This window comes from Bombyx mandarina, chromosome 12, assembly GCF_030267445.1.
Source record: "Bombyx mandarina strain Sakado chromosome 12, ASM3026744v2".
NCBI classification, from domain to species: Eukaryota; Metazoa; Arthropoda; class Insecta; order Lepidoptera; family Bombycidae; genus Bombyx; species Bombyx mandarina.
In genome coordinates, this window is record NC_143219.1 from 11,981,147 (window position 1) to 11,999,390 (window position 18,244).

General features: G+C 37.3%; 1 protein-coding gene across 1 annotated transcript in view; it reads right to left on the reverse strand.

The window, feature by feature from the left end:
* The window catches only part of LOC114246119 (facilitated trehalose transporter Tret1), a 28,669-nt gene extending 11,719 nt beyond the window's left edge, over window positions 1-16,950 (reverse strand). Inside the window, exon 1 of the mRNA XM_028178515.2 lies at window positions 16,752-16,950. Within this exon, the coding sequence (XP_028034316.2) occupies window positions 16,752-16,781 (30 nt within the window). The 5' untranslated portion in view covers window positions 16,782-16,950. The remainder of the gene's footprint in view (window positions 1-16,751) is intronic.
* Between the last annotated feature and the right edge of the window lie 1,294 nt (window positions 16,951-18,244).

The following is an 18,244-nucleotide window of genomic DNA, read 5'->3' on the forward strand; positions in this document are numbered from 1 at the left end:
GAACATATTTTATCTACAAAAAGAGTGAGAAAAACATTGAAGTCAGTCCACAGGCAGGTATAATTTGTACAATAGGTGGTCTTATCGCTAAAGGCGATCTTTTTCAGACAATCGTTTTCGTATAGGGAAATTCTGAAAATTATACGGCAGGTATGTTTGAATGTAGCATTTCAATAATTTCAAAGTGATCTATAAAATAACCAAACCTTAAAGGACCTTAAAGAAATAAAAATACATTATTTAAAATAAATTAATATCTACACTATTTATGCAGAAATATTTTCTGAAAATTTTATTAATATGATTTAATATTTTATATTACATACATGAGTGGTCTATAAATAGTATAAAGATAATCGCTTTAAATTTAAGACAAGTATTTCCTAAAAATTCGCCGTAAACATAACGACTACAATGTTGTTAGCCTCAATGCTCCATTAAAACAAAGTAAGTCAGTGAGAATCATCTGGGCGACCTTTGCAACTTGATCCAATGGCACCGCAAAATAAGTGGGCACTTTGAGAAAAAAATGTAATTACAACGTTTATGGCAAGCCCGCTGTGCACGGAATACAAACAGTTTTCCTCGATAGGGAATCTCGGATTTCCTGTAACTTTACTAAAATGTTTCAAGGGATACTAAATGTCGTATATCTCTTGTCTAATATTAATGCTTCCTTATTACAGCTCTGCATACAATCCACTATCGTCAAATCGTTTGAATGGAACCTATGTTTCATGGGATATTAAACGTCGTATATCACCTATCTAATGTTAATATTTCCTTATTACAGATCTGCATAGAGTCCATTATTGTCAATTCCTTTGAGTGGAGCCTCGATTTTTTTGTCTGTGGCGTCGATTTGTAAACAATCGTACTATAGCCCATCTGTCAAGTGGTTACATGGGCTTATAGACCTCTTGTGAGTCCGCGCGGGTAGGTACCACCACCCTGCCTATTTCTGTCGTGAACCAGTAATGCGTTTCGGTTTGAAGGGCGGGGCAGCCGTTGTAACTATACTGAGATCTTAGAGCTGATATCTCAAGGTGGGTGGCGCATTTACGTCGTAGATGTCTATGGGTTCCAGTAACCACTTAACACCAGGTGGGCTGTGAGCTCGTCCACCCATCTAAACAATAAACAAAAAAACATCGTATAGGAATGCCACTAGAAATTCCACTAGCTTTGGGATGTGAGGGGAAAATTCATCCTATTGCAATTAACGCGGAGATCTGTTCTCCCCATTACCGAACAGGAGATATTTGGAGTACTGATTTGAAAAAATATGTCTTTGTAAAATGGCATTTAAAAAAATATATTAAGTTTCATGGTTACCTTAGCGCATGAACAGTATACAAATTCAGTAATGCGACATTCGCAAAACAATTTTACCTTATAAACATTGAAAATTGAATCGTCACGACAGCTGCTATTTTAGATAAGCAAAGATACATAGTACCGCCGGCCTTGTCGTAAGGTTAAACTACAGAAATCTAAACGATATATTATAGCAACATTTATATGGCTCTGTCAAAATTACCGTAATTTTGGGCCGTACCTTTTGATTATCGTGAATCGTCCGAAAACAAACAAATTAATAAAAAAGAAATAATAAGATTTTGTTTCTTATTAACGAAATCCGACTTCAATGGTATTATAGCCTAATATTATGTGTTGTAATTGCCAGAAACTTTAACGGAAGTGCCACAACCAACTATGATAAGTCAGGTAAACTACGTCCGCGATTGAAAGCAAAAACATATTATTATTTATTAACATTTCGTGTATTTATAAGCCATTCTATATTACTCAACCAAAGGTAGTGCAGAGTACATAATATAATATGCAATTAAATATAAATTAAATATACCAACAAATATATGTACACAAAAATAAATACATACTATACTAATACTTGTAGAGAAATCTCTGGGTTCACGCTAATAGGCACCTACTACCTGTCTCTGTTATGAAGCAACCATGGTTTTCGATCCGAAAGCTGGGATATACATAATTTAAATATGAAAATTGAAATTTCGACCTTGTGTCTCATGGTCGGTATCGGCAATCCCGTTGCGATATCTATGGACCGCTGGTATCTATTTAAAAATGTAATAAATGTAAATAAACAAATCAACCGACGTTCATTTTATATATTAGATTATGTTAACAAGATAAAAATTGAAAATATAATTTTTGTCGCTTGTTTTTTATTTATTTATTTCAGAAACAGGTGAACGAGGTCACGGCCCACCTCATTTTAAGTGGTTTCCGAATCCCACCGCACACCTTGGGACATGAGGTCTAAATCTCAATTGTGTAACTTTACAGTAAAACGGCTATTGTTTCGTGGTATAAATAGGCAGGGTGGTGGTATGTACCCGTGCGGGCTCAGAAGACGTCCTACTACCAGTATTTGCGCAATTTTTTTTACACTTTTTACTTTTCTCTTATTACACTTTTTTATTACACTTTTCTCTTTGTTCATCGTGGAAGTCTTTTTTATTGCTTAAATGAGTAGACCAATTCACGGCCCAACTGGTGGTAAATAGTTACTGGAGTTCTTAGACATCACAACGTAAAGTTTTTCATGAAAATGTGTTTAATTAATTTTTTCCTACCTATTCACCGGAAGCCTCTTAGGCTACCGACGAATAAGTAGATAGATCCACCTTCTCGCGAACGGGTAGGGGAGCTCACGGGCTCACCTGCAATAATTTCCTAACACTAGCCCTAGAAGATGCGGTGCTTCACAGAATCTACCACGGGATCGGAATCGCGACCCACTGAGAAGATCCGGCGAGAAACTCAGTGGACTGTGCCTATGGGCGTATTCCGACATATTTTTATTAAATAAATGCGCCTACAGGATTCCAACACCGGCAAAATCATTTGTTTTTGTTTTTTTATTGCTTAGATGGGTGGACGAGCTCACAACCCACTTGGTGTTAAGTGGTTACTGGAGCCCATAGACATCTACAACATAAATGTGCCACCCACCTTGAGATATAAGTTCTAAGGCCTCAGTATAGTTACAACGGCTACCCCACCCTTCAAACCGAAACGCATTACTGCTTCACGGCAGAAATAGGCGGGGTGGTGGTACCTACCCGTGCGGACTCACAAGAGGTCCTACCACCAGTAATAGATCACATCGCCGGGTAATGTTTTAGTCCACCGATGTTACAAAAACAACAATTACCATCACTTTCTTATATATAATAATAATACATAATTATTTATTTACAAATCATGATAATATATTTCGTTCCTAGTACCTAAATTTTGCTTTCTATTATATCTGTACTGTTTATCTGTTTTATTATTATTGTATCGATATTAAAAATTGGGTGACAGACGCAAAAAGATATGCAACAAGGCCAAAGGATCGTAGTCTGTGCAGCTATCACTCAAAAGATACAGACAAAAGAATCAGACATCTCGTACTACGATTACTACACTACTTCCATATCACTTTCCGTAATAGTAGTATTGAGAATGTTTGTTGAATTGAGAAGTTTTTTGTAACTAGTTTCAATCATGAAAAGCTATTGGTTTGCGAGTAAATTAACTCACAGACACAGCTCACTGAGTTTCTCGCCGAATCCTCTCAGTGGGTCGCGTTTCCGATCCGGTGGTAGATTCTTTTTTTTTTGTGATTGTAGGATTACTGGTGGCCCGGAGACCTTTCCAGTTTCACCAGGACGAGCAAAGGCTCAGAGTAGATTCTGCGAAGCACTGCTCTGCTAGGGCTAGTGTTAGCAACGTCCTCAGGGTAGAGCCCCGTAAGCTCACCTACTCGTTGGCGACCAGCTTAGGTAGAAAAAAGAAGAAGGTACTGGTGCGCCCCTTCTAAACACTATCGTGCCAATTTCTGCCGCGAATCAATCATAATTCCGTCTGGTGTAGTGGTAAGTGACATGGTCACTACACAAGGGGGTCGCGGGTTCGAATCCCGCCAAGGGAAGATATTTGTTTGATAAATATAAATGTCTTTTCCAGGGTTATGGATGTATATTAAATATATGTATGTGTATAATAAAAATCTTACATTTATATCCGTTATCTGGTACCTGTAACACAAGTTCTTTACGAACTTATCACGGGGCCGGTTAACGTGGCGTGATTGTCAGTAAATATTTAAAAAAAAAAAAAACATGGTTTGAAGATTAGAATTAAAATTATGGAATGGCGACTATGACCTCTAGTTTTTGTTGCTTAGACAGGTAAACGAGCTCGCTGCTTAACTGGTGTTACGTGGTTACCTGAGCTCAAGGACATAACAATGTGAATCACGCCCCCCACCTTCAGGCAATTGAGGATTATATCTCAATCGTGTGGTAGTTATGCAAATTATTTTTTTGGTAGTTTCATTGTTATTATACGATGCTATTCCTTCATCGTGGAAATGACTGGTGAGCGTGATTTCTGTGTTTAATTAAAAAAATTGGTAGCTACCTGCGGGATTCGAACTTTGGCACAGACACTTCGCCCGATACGCGCACCCCACGCCTCTTATCCATGAGGCCACAACAAGTTCAAAGGCTTCGAAATCGTAAATGAGAGTGAATAAGTCAGAGTAAGAGTAAAGACCCGATGCTAGTTTTCATGTGGTGTGCAGAACTTCTAAAAATATTTCGTACTATTTTTGAAGCAATTAAAAAAGTAAAAGTTTTATCGAATAATTGCTTGTTTAATTTGTTTTACTTCCATAAAGTGTTTTTTAGCCTCACAACGGACAAATTTGTATATTAGTATTTTTTTTTACTACTTTATTATCCAAAAATTAATAAAAAAATTACAATCAAATGAAATTCACAATTAACCAATTAATTTAATGAAGAAATAAAATGAAAACATTAAATTAAGTTCTGATATTTTAAACTAAACTACTTTGAAATTTTATTAAAACTTTTCGACTAATAAGTAGACAGGATATAAAACTGTCGTAAACTGATTTTTTTCTAAAGATTAGTCACCATTAAATATTTATCTCTTGGAGAAATTTAATACAATACAAAAAAAAAATACCTAAGACAAAACATCAAAACTACTATGAATATTTCTACGGCCAGTCTTAAGCCATAAAGAGGATTCAAATATTCGAAACCGCTTAATTCAGTGCGACCTCGTTAGCCCATGTGCGTCACTAAAAACCATAAAAGTTTTTAATAAAATACAAAACGTCCGTCGACTGCTTTTGGCAACGAAACGAACGTCACTTTTTTTTTTAATTATCTCTTTTCCTCGTCTAGAAACACGTTTTTTAAAGGCACGTTTATAAGACAAACGCAATTCTGCGGCTGGTTTGCTAATTAAATTAAATAAAAAATATATTCAAAAAAAGCAGATTAAAGTCGTAACCGACGGACGCAATTTGATGAATTTATTCAGTCCCATCTCTATTCAATGGAGGAAAATAATAGAGGTTTTTACACTGATCATGTGCTATTTTATATGTATGTAGTTACACAGATTCACACTCATTGATATTTACCTAATATTATACATCAAACGACTTTTTATCTTGTGTAAAAATGTTTAACTTTAAAATTACACAAAAACTGCTGGATAACTTTCGAACGGAAATGTCACTTTATTTATTTATTTTACTGATTTAGTACGTTTTCCTCCTTCGAGAACACGCTTTTTAAATTTAAGATTGTTGTTACTCGAAATAACAATATTGACCTCAACGTTGTTTCAAGTAATTCAATGACAATTGTTACTTAAAAAGATTAAAGCCACGGAAGTAGGTGTATTCGTGAAGTAGCTGCCCTTGAGCTGTTAGGTCTCCATTGGAGGCACTCGAGCAGCTGTTAGCAAATCCTATCCATCCAGAATGAGCCCGTGCTCGCCTGCCCTGGTGAAACTGGAAAGGCTTCCGGGCCAGCAGTGATGCTTGCTTCATAAAAAAAAACACGCTACCGACGGCATTGGTATGAAGGCATATGCTTTGTTATTGATTTTAAGAATAAACAGTATGCTCTCACAGTTCCCGTAAACGAAGATAGACAGGAGAGCTGATTATTCCTGAGTAAACCTAAACGATCTTGTTTTTGTTAAAAAATACTTATAGGGGTGAGACTTACATTACAATTAGCGCGACAAAATGCGGGGTAGGCTCGCCAAGACAAAAACACCATGAAGAGGGGATCATTAGAAAATCATAGTTGCGCAAACACCCGGGTGCGGGGTCGTTATAAATATATTAATAGATAATAAGCAAATACCGGTATGTTGCAGTGAAAGCTGATCTTAATTGACTCGAGGTATATCAAGCACGGGAAGATGCAGGATGTTATGGAGGAATTTCGTTTCGGAAACAAAGATCCAGTTGGAGTCACTGATCTAGAAGAGTAGTTAAAGGACGCGTGGAATGTACGGTCTTGAGGGAGCGTTAGGAGCGTAATAGCGTCTCAGTAATCACCGCCCTATGTTGGTGTTTCACGAAATTTGAACTGGCTAGACATCAAATACTTCTACTGAGACCTTAGAACTATATCTCAAGGTGTGTGGCGCATTTACGTTGTAGATGTCTATGGGCTCCAGTAACCACTTAACACCAGGTGGGCTGTGAGCTCATCCACATATCTAAGCAATAAAAAAAACATATAAAACTTCTAAATAGTTAGTAAATGAATAATACATTCCATTAACATTAAATTAGTAGTAGTTGGTCGGCAGCTTAGGTCTACAATTTACTTAACATTTTTTAACAAATTTGATTGGTAGAGATCAATTTTAAATTCTATGACAAGTTTCACGTCTACACTGAAGATCATGGAGGCTTTTGAGGAATTTTGTTTATTATATTTTCGCAAATATTAATTTCAATTCAGATTAATTCTTATTTCATCTCTAAACCAACTATATAAAATTCGTTATCCGGTTCAAGGTTAATCTATGTACGTATCGCATAACTTCATTTGATTGAAGAAGACTAACACTCCAGATGATATAATAGATCCACTTTCACCTATCAATAACGTTATCAAAACTTGAAAGATAACGAACACTACAATGTTATCTGTTTTTTTTTTTAATAAGACCGTCTGGATTTAGATAAATGTTGATTTTTAACATAATGAACTTACTGGACTTTTTGGTCAGCAAGTAGATTATTTTTATCTCAACACAACTGGCATTTGAAGACGTCTTAGAGTCTTAGCATTGCGATATCACATATCACGAAATAAGCAGAATTGTGATACTATCTAATATATCTATGCATAGAAATAAAATTGGTGTGTCTGTTTCTAACATTGAAATAGCCGCTTTTTACTACATGCATATGAATAAATATACGGTACAACACCAAAATAACATTTTTTACAATTTTTGTCTGTCTGTTTGTTCCAGCTAATCTCTGGAACGGCTGGACCGATTTTGACGAGACTTTCACTGATAAGTAGCTGATGATGTAAGGAGTAACTTAAGCTACTCTTTTAGAGTAGCTTCGCCCAACGGTTACACCCGCGATACGACAATAAAAGTAACATCGCGGGACTCAGATATTAATAATAAAATTTAATGTTTCCGAATCGTAGAGAGGGCGGGTCGCTAGTACACATATATGATGATATGATGACTACCCAAGTGAATTCGAAATTTAAAAAACGCTCTACCCGCGCGGCGTATTAAGAATTAAGTAGATATCAGAGCATAGCTAATTGAGCGCATCTGAGTCGTATAAAATACTTTACGCATGGATACCTCACGGCGACCTCGTCAAAACACAATAGGTGAAACGAGTTTAAGGAAATAAAAACATTGCTCTATCTCATCAACGATGACTGAATTTGTATGTCAATTAGGTTTACTACATTAGGTGCCTGTGAAGTTAAGATGCTAATTCAATGTCAATGTCGCTAATTTAATTATAAAATATTATATTTCAAATCACCGCAGTTTTGGTTTTTTTTTTATATTCACGTAAACTATTTTTTTTGAAATGGATGATTGATTATAAATTATCGTAAACGCCATTTTTTTTTTCATTAATAATTTTATCGAACGAAATCGATTTTTATCGGTTCCTGACCGGTTTCATTTTTTTTATTTTAAATTAAATTTTGGCATTAGATATGTATCTTAAGACCCACCCATGAGGTTGAAGTTTGAATTGTAAACAGCGATCGAAATATTTGTAGAATAACATGATAATATAATGCTGTCACTCCTACTCCGATAACTCTATAAGTCGTTTTATACAAAACCAAAAGAAGAAATCGCGGTATCATTCTAAGTTACAATACGACGCGAATGTTATTTAATAATGTTACAATACGAAGAGCAATACAATGTAAGCCATCATTGGCGGCGGTTACAGCAAAGTTTATTAAAGAACGAAGGAGACTATGGAGAGAATATAAAGCGGTAGGCAGCGGCTGGGCTTTGCCCCTGGCATTGCTGAAGTCCATGGGCGACGGTAACTACTCACTATCAGGTGGGCCGTATGCTCGTCTGCATACAAGGGCCATAAAAAAAGTAGACTAATGAGAAATGAATTAATCTTCCCTAAGCACGTGACTTTGGAATCTGAAAGATTCTGGCTTGTTATTTAAAATCATGTTAAACCTGTTGTCAAAGTTTGACAGTCTGTGAACAATACGTTTGACATTAATAGTATGTGAACGTCGAATTGTCAGCTAATATGCCAAAGCAGACTTCAAAAACCATACAATAGAATAAATTCATTTCACAAAGTATATGGGTTTGTAAGATCTCGTGTCTTTCTCGTTATAAATAAAAACAAGCGAGTCTATTTCATTAACCTATCTGTGTTAGGTTGTGTATTTGGTAATGAGGACACCATGTCTTTTTTTTTCTTTTTTTTTCCTTACTATACTGATAACGTTGAGAGGCTATATCAGCGTAACCGGTCGAGTAGGTGAGCTCACGGGGCTCAAGCCGGGAGTGTTGCTAACACTGGCCCTAGCAAGAGCAGTGCTTCACAGAATCTACCACCGGATCGGAAACGCGACCCACTGAGAAGATCCGGCGAGAAACTCAGTGAGCTCCATGTCGTAGTCTCCCTGTTTCTATGTGGAATGTTTTAAATTTCTTAGTGGGAGTAGTTGTGAAATAAAAAAAATGTTGCGCACGTGTGACGTCATCGCCTCGTCGGTACGGTAACTTTCGATAAAACAGCAAGATATTCCTACTACTCTTTAATACAAGTCAATTCTCCATAATATCATATTATAACTTATTTCAATGGTTCAATATGACGTCACATTATGATAATTAATATAACTTAAAGATCATTAAAATTTGAATGTTAAGCCCACACCTTTCATTAAAAATAATCGACACAGTCAAACTTAAATACATTTTATAGCGAGTACGCAAGCGATATATAGGAAATGAACTTTCAAAACTTAAAAAAAAACAAGTTAAATTATCCTTCTTTTTTTTTTTATAGCTTAGACGGATGGACGAGCTCACGGCCCACCTGATGTTAAGTGGTTACTGGAACCCATAGACATCTACAACGTAAATGCGCCACCCACCTCGAGATATAAGTTCTAAGGTATCAGTATAGTTACAACGGCTACCCCACCCTTCGAACCGAAACGCATTACTGCTTCACGTCAGAAATCCTAATCCTAATTAATCCTTTTATTCCTATTATTTATATAATTCACACCCATCAATATAACATTTCACATCCAACCTATTCACAGTCACCTACAGCTACGCTAAGCAATAGTTGCAACACTGTAGGTCACAATGATAGACGTCACTATGGTAACCTTCATAATGGCAGCCATTGCCACGGTTATCGTATTAAAAGTATACACACATATTATATTATTTTGTTAAAGGATACCTGTTCATTAAATTTTACTTTGTCATATTACGAGTATATTAGATTATAACAAAACGCACTGACGTCTTCCCTAAATATTATGATCTTCCTCAAACGTTACGTTATCAGTAAAACGCAATCTCTGAAAAATCGTAATCAATCATCGAAATTCAGTCATTTTTTTATCGTTCACTACATTTTTTTTATTCTACTGATTACTATCAAATTTTAAAAATCTTCTGGGTGCTGCAGGTGTCGACAAAGACAAAGGACCTTCCGCCGAGTGATATTTTTTTTTGTTCCTACCTAAGCTGATAGCCTTGAGAGGCTATTTCAGCGTAACCTTAACTAGTAGGTGAGCTCACGGGGCTCAAACCTGACGACGTTGCTAACACGAACCCTAGCAAGAGCCGTGCTTCGCAGAATCTACCACGACCCACTGAGATGATCCGGCGAGAAACTCAGTGGGCTGTGTCTGAAGGCTAATTTACCCTTCGTCGTAAGCGACGGGTTCGACGAGAACGATGACCGGTGCTTGGAGTACCTAAAAGCACCGTTAGTGGATCGGGAGGATCCGAAATGACGTGTTTGGGGCGACGTCGACTGCTTTCCATTCTGTCCGCAGGATCGGGAATGAGCGAGTGATATTACATCGAGCCTCTACTTATGCAAATCTAGCATGTAAATGTCGTTAGCGCGATTTATGTATTTTCCTGATTTCTTCTTTACCATAATAATTGGCGCTACATTTCGAGAAAAAAATTGAATCGTACATACACGTTATTAAAGATCCAGAAGCTGTTATCACAGCATAAATATCATCGCTCGCCGTAACACCTACACTCAGCCAAACTTACACTGGAAAAATATTAACCTACCGTTCAAAACAGTACGCAGTATAAAAAAATTTAATTATCACTTACGTATATTATATATAATGCATGGTGTCTTTGAATTGTTCCCGACTATAATACAGTTGCATTAAAAATTTACTGACACTTGGGGTCAATGGAACGCGGGAAGCGTTCGCTGCCTTTGCGTTACATGGCGTGTTTACAAAATATACACGTAGTGAAATTACAAGTAAATACCTCTAAAAATAAATCCAAGAGTAGTAATTTTTGTTACAGTTACATAAATTATCTCTTTCTGCTTATTACAATTGATTCTTGTAAATTATCTCTTTCTGCTTATTACAATTGATTCTTGTTTCGTAACTAACATTATCTTTGTAAACACAATACCGCGCGTCATAAATTATAATAGGGCTGCAAACTACATACCTACACTTATTTTCAATAATTAATAGTGCCAATTCGCAATTTGACATGTTTTTGAGACGTGAAATTGCAAGTTGGTCTTATCAATAACGACATTATATACTTTAAATTGTACAAAAACGCACTTGTATGTAAAACAAAAGTATGGTTACGCAAAATGTCACTTCAGTTGCGTTAAGGTTTTGGAACGAAGTTCCTTATGGGACGATGCGGAGGGGTGCCCTAACCGGGAAAAAACGTCCGTAACGTAAGATTTTTACTATTTATCTGTAGTCTTAGTATAATGGCTAGATAGTGTCTAATGTATAGTCTACGTGATGATGGTTATTATTATTCATATAAATAGATGTTTCTTTGTATATTATTATTATATATTTTTTATAAATAATTGTGAATAAAATAAAGTTGATAACTTTGTAAAGTATTTTTTTTATCAATAAAAAAATCATAATGAAAAATGTATACCCGAATAATTATTTTCTTTATACCTCGATTAGAACTTAAAATTAATATTTTTATAATAAGGAACTTCGTTCCTATCCGATGTCCCACGACACCACACATTTTTTTATTTAAAGTTTTTGGTCCATGGTGACGGAGATTTCATTAGCAACAAGCAGGCAATTAAGAGGCTCAAAAACCATATCAAATTTGTGATCGAAATGTTGTGCGAAGTTGGAAACCTTAGTGAGTTTGATGTTGTAACGTCGCATTCTACAAAATACCATTTACTCCCCCTAATATATAAAGAAAGGTCCTTTTGGATTTCATTAAAATTCGTCATCGTTCGTGACAAAGAAAACTGTGAATTATTCTGAAACTTCGAAAATATAATAATACTAGCGACCCGTCCTCGCTTCGCTTCGGAAATACTGTAGCTCCTAAACAGTGAAAGAATTTTTCAAATCGGTTCAGTAGTTTCAAAGCCTATTCAAAAAAAACAAACAAACAAACAAATCATTCCTCTTTATAATATTAGTATAGAAGTATAGATTACTTTACTCTATCGTCAATAGTTTTCGCAAGGCATGCGATGTAAAGAATATTTTAGGTGATTTTTTTACACCTTGGGTTACATTATTGGAGTTTTAGTAAGGATCCCTAATTTAAAAAAAAAGAATACAGCTTATGTCACTCGGAAATACTGTAGCTCCTAAACAGTGAAAGAATTTTTCAAATCGGTTCAGTAGTTTGGAAGCCTATTCGAAACAAACAAACAAACAAACAAATCTTTCCTCTTTATAATATTATTATTATATTTTTAGCAACGGCTTAATAATTTAAATAAATAAAAAAAATACAAAAGTGGGTAGGAACGATCGACACAGAATATTAAATCTAAGACAAGTGAACGCTGCGCGCGCTTCCAGCAAAAGTGATCCGAGGTGGCGTGATGTCCCCGCTGGTCGGTCGGTTGCCCCTCCAGATGACGTCACGAGTCCACGTGAGTGCTCGTCGTCAATGGCTCCGCCCATCGACTTTGACTTAAGAGGGAGTCGCCTCTAATACGGCCTCTCCTGACTGGTGGACGTCCACGTTCACCTCGATGTCATGACCGTCTTCAATCTCTGACGATGCAGGACTCACTCTGTGCACAGCGTTGCTATCGGGGTGTTCTATGATATCGTCATAGAAATAGATTGTTTGCATTACAATCATGATTTTGGTACCATGAACCATTAGTAAAAGTTAGTAGTTTTTGTGAGCATTTTACATCACATTTCAGTGTGTTCATGTATAGTAGGCTCTTGTTGAGTTACGTTAGATGTACTGACGACACGGCACTGTTACCATATCGGGTGTATAATATACTGTGAGAGTAAAGTCTGGTTGACATGGCCAAGTTAACATGTCAAGCTAATATACTCGTAACGTGAACTGCGTTACCACGTCACACCTTTACGTGAACTTTGTTACCACGTCACAACATATACGTGAACTATGTTACCACGGTACAACATCTACGTGAACTATGTTACCACGTAAATCTCTGCGTGAACTATGTTACCACGTTACAACATCTACGTGAACTATGTTACCACGTAAATCTCTGCGTGAACTATGTTACCACGTTACAACATCTACGTGAACTATGTTACCACGTAAATCTCTGCGTGAACTATGTTACCACGTTACAACATCTACGTGAACTATGTTACCACGTAAATCTCTGCGTGAACTATGTTACCACGTTACAACATCTACGTGAACTATGTTACCACGTAAATCTCTGCGTGAACTATGTTACCACGTTACAACATCTACGTGAACTATGTTACCACGTAAATCTCTGCGTGAACTATGTTACCACGTTACAACATCTACGTGAACTATGTTACCACGTAAATCTCTGCGTGAACTATGTTACCACGTTACAACATCTACATGAACTATGTTACCACGTAAATCTCTGGAAGCATGCAGTCAACCCCAAGAATGTTTGACATTACGCGTCACTGGTGACTCAACTAGTGCCTGAACCCTACGAGGGCTCGGCCTAACCTGACCTCCACCAAAAATTAAATCAAATCGTGAATCTGTAGACTAGCGTTCGCGAGTCAACCAGAGGGCCCATTATGCCCCGTATCATTATTAAAGTTCCGAGTTTGTCAGTCAGAACTCTGACCATCTTAAGACAGAGCAACGATCTCCTGGCGCACTCGACGTATGAGGCAAAGCAATCTGATGCTAATTGCATAGCATTATAAAGAATATTGGCATACTCTAACTTTCGCGGACACAACGGCTTAAAGTCTTTTACGAAGTTACCCCACGTCCGGTCACTAGACAATCACACGTGTAACCAAGTACGCTCATCACTCTTAAGACAGCCCAAAACTCGTGACAAATACTCAGTGCCTTCCCAGTTAAGGATCTAGCCCATTCTACTTCCTTACACATTGTGTCTATGTATTGCACGGCAGGGTAAAACTTAGAAATAAGGTAACCATGAGCTCGATCTGAATTTACGAATCTAATGGATTCGGTTAACTTCCGTGCTGATGTGGTAGTTGCCTTTTTATTGTCACAACGCGTGGTGGAACTATTTTACATCTATTCTCAAACGCGGGTACAATCGACACGGCGATGGAACAACACGGCGTCCCGTTTGCATGATCACCGACCTGGACAGTCGGACTGTTGTCTAATTGACGTATTGATGGAGTTTGCCGACTAGTAACATTTTGAACCCTTCGAATGCTATTTCCACCCACCGAAACTGAGCATTCAGTCTCGAGCATGTTCTATCGCGTCAATAAAAATAGACCGTAAGGTCGGTTGTGATAAAGTCGTTGAGCTAGTTACTTGGTGATTTATTACATTTCATAAGAGGGTATCCGACAAAAAAATCTACTTCGCACCAAGGATCGATATCATTAATGCTGGGGTCAAAATTAGAAATATAAAAATGGTTCGACCTTACTTTGGACAGTGCACTTAATGCTCCGATGATCCTGTCTGTAGCGTCGTACGCGCGGGACTCTGACGGCGGCGGTGATGTGATTCCCAACGCCACCACGGGTCCGGCGCCACCACCGTCCGCGGTCGAGGGACGTGCGTCTTCTATCTGCGACCCTAGCGGGCTCGACTCACGCGCAACGTTCACATTTGAGTTTTAAGCAATTAAACGCGCCAATATTATTCTCCAATATTGGTCTCGAACATTCGGCGAATGCGAGCGTCCTCCTACCCTGCTTCCAGTTACACGTATATCGGTCATTACTTTGTTAATTTAATGCAAATTTTAAAAATAAACTGTACGCCAGGATAACCCAAAAGCGGATAGGGCACAAGCCCTATCCCACTTCTGATTTTAGCAACGGCTTAATAATTTAAATAAATAAAAAAAATACAAAAGTGGGTAGGAACGATCGACACAGAATATTAAATCTAAGACAAGTGAACGCTGCGCGCGCTTCCAGCAAAAGTGATCCGAGGTGGCGTGATGTCCCCGCTGGTCGGTCGGTTGCCCCTCCAGATGACGTCACGAGTCCACGTGAGTGCTCGTCGTCAATGGCTCCGCCCATCGACTTTGACTTAAGAGGGAGTCGCCTCTAATAATATTATTATTATTATTATAGTATAGATAATGATGATTAAAACACGAGATTAAAACCATAACAGTAACTTTAAATAAGTCTACGACTCGCGTAAACCGAAGAAAATTCATTTGTATATTTGTAGTATTCGTATTTCATTAAAGTTTTTTGTTAGTTGTATCAAATACAAAATTAGCTATGAATTTATTATTTGTATAAAAGCATCGTAGTTCGAGGGTGGTTATTTCAGTTTTAAAACGCGACATTTATCTTTGTAATTAAAGGTCCGCTTTATTTGGTATTACCATCAACAATTCAATGTTTTCAATTGAACTTCAATTAAGTTTACCCCATTGAAATAGATGAAGCAGTTTTTTGTTATTATATTTTTGCCAAATTTTAAATTTTAAATGACTCTCTTGTAAAGTTGCAAAAATTTCGCTTAAGCCAAATAGGCTTTCACCCCTCCATTTGTATTATATATTTATGTGTAAGAAGATTTACGACCACAGCATTTCTTGCTTGTACAAGTTGTTGCAGCGCAGCAGAAAAATGTTAGCCCTACCATGGCTATAATTTTTTTTTTTTTATTGCCTTTGTAGGCAGACAGGCATACGGCCCACCTGATGGTGAGTGGTTACCGTCGCCCATGGACTTCAGCAATGCCAGGGGAAGAGCCAAGCCGCTGCCTACAAAATGATGAGATTGATGAAATTATATATTACTTTCTATATATTTATTTATATATTTTTTGTTACTTAGAAGATTGATCGGGCTCACGGCCCACCTGGTGTAAGTGGTTACCGGAGCCCATAGACACAAAAACGCCACTTTGAGATATGAACTCTAACGATAAGTAATTTTATTTATGATGGCTATTCCCACCCCGTTCAAAGCACAACACGTTTTTTTTTTATTGAAGGATTACTGGCGGCCTTGAGGCTTTTCCAGTTTCACCAGGACAGGTGGGCGGGCAAAGGCTCAGCAAGGAGGGGTGGGATTTGTTAACAGCTGCCCGAGCGCCTCCGAAGGAGACCTAACAACTCAAGCGCAGTTGCTTCGCGAATGAATCTACTACCGGATCGGAATCGCGACCCGCTGAGAAGATCCGGCGAGAATCCGCCGGCAGAGCGGTGGTCCCTATGCGGGTTCACAAGACGCTCTACATATCAGTAAATATGCAAATCGAAATTTTTGCAAGTTTGATTTTGATTTCACCACATTAGTCCTTAGTGAAAGTCATTCGATATGTACATGCATCGATTAGGAACTTAAATAGAAAAAAATGTTGTGCTTGTCTGCGGGATTTCACCACCGGCACTGTCACATAGCTCCTACGCGAGTATATCGGGCGTTTTATACTCTAGGCCAAAACAGCTTAAAACATTTTAACGAAAATAAGTTTTACTTCGCATTTAGTATAAATTTATTTAATAGAGCCTTTGTGACCCTACACTGATTAATCAATAAGTTAAATACAGTTAAGTGACCAGCATCAGTAGCTAATATCGTTATCTATTTTCAAATAACTCCTGATGACCTATGATGAAAAACCTTTCGAAGATTGTTTTTGAAATTGAATTAAAAAAAAAAAAACTCACATAAAACAAAACTAACCTGTTTCAGTAAAGCCGGTGGCAATTTCATGATGACAATATGAATATTGCAAATTTATTTGCAGTACTGATCTATAAGTGTCACTTAGTACTTTACGCGTTCAACAATCACGCGATATTAAATAATATTATCTTCTGTGCGACCGTTCGTACTGGCCGCCGAGACTGACTGCCTCACGATCAGCTCCCAAACATCTGTTTTGAGGAAGATATTTGTTATTGAGTGATGGAAGCGAGGCATTGTCAGCGCAGTCATGTGAGCTAAGCCTATACCGGGCTAGCGCACTAGGAGACGATAACTCGATAATGAATAACGCTCGCAGATTAACCGTGTCAACAAACATTGCTTTGTAGATTTTTATACTCATTTAATTCTATTTGAGCAACACATTGTCGAAAATGTTAACTAAATACTGCTGATTTTATTAATTTACGTTCAAGAACTATTAACAAGTCACAAACGGTATTAATTTACACTTGGGGGTAGGTAAAAATTTATATGCAACCCGGTAAGACATTATTAGATTTTTTATCTTTTGTTTTTTCGTCCTTATAACTATAATGTGTACGTTAAGTGATGCTTACGCTGATAGGTCTAGTAAACTTTGCACAAAAAAAAATATTTAAAAAAACTAACAAAATACGCTTTTATAGAAAACCCAACTAAAAAATAGAAAATAAATTTTAATAAATTTGAAATAAAAAATAGTGTAAGAAAAAATGATTTTATTGTAAAAAAGCGTCATCGGTCCTTAATAAGTTAGTCCAAGTCCAAATTTCGAGTTAATCCGACGTTTTGAAGGGGGTCGAAATCATGTTCAAAAATTCCGTTACATACATATGTCTGAAGCTAATAAAAGCGTATTAAAAATCGCTCGTTCCAAAGCTCCTAGAACTATTCCATAATTTATCATTGAACAAGCTCTCGCAGAACTACCCGCTTGCTACGCTGCTGCATTACTGTACTATCGTCAAAGAAGTCATAGTGGCCTAAAGAAAAAGTCACGCGGTGTACTTATTTGTGTGTACTGCCGGCGATTATTCCGGTGTACAAATCCCGTTTCAAATCATTTTTTCTAAGAAAATCCATACTTAACAGGATTTCGCAAAAAACTCCCACGATGGAGCTAAGCCATCGCGTAGTAAAAATAAAGCCTGCAAAATTAAAAATTCTATTACGCGTAATTATTGATGGTAGAGCGTCTTCTGAGCCCGCACGGGTAGATACCACAACCCTGCCCATTTCTACCGCGACGCAGTCATGAATTACGGTTTGACGGGTTGCACGATGTTATATCATACAATTAAGACTTCGGCCTTTTTTATTGCTTAGGTGGATGGACGAGCTCACGGCCCATCTGGTGATAAGTGGTTACAGGATCCCATAGGCATCAACAACGTAAATTCCACCATCCACCTTGAGACCTGAGTTCTAAGTCTCAATTTTTATAGCACAGCGGTTTCTCTATCTTTCAAACCGAAACGCATTACTGC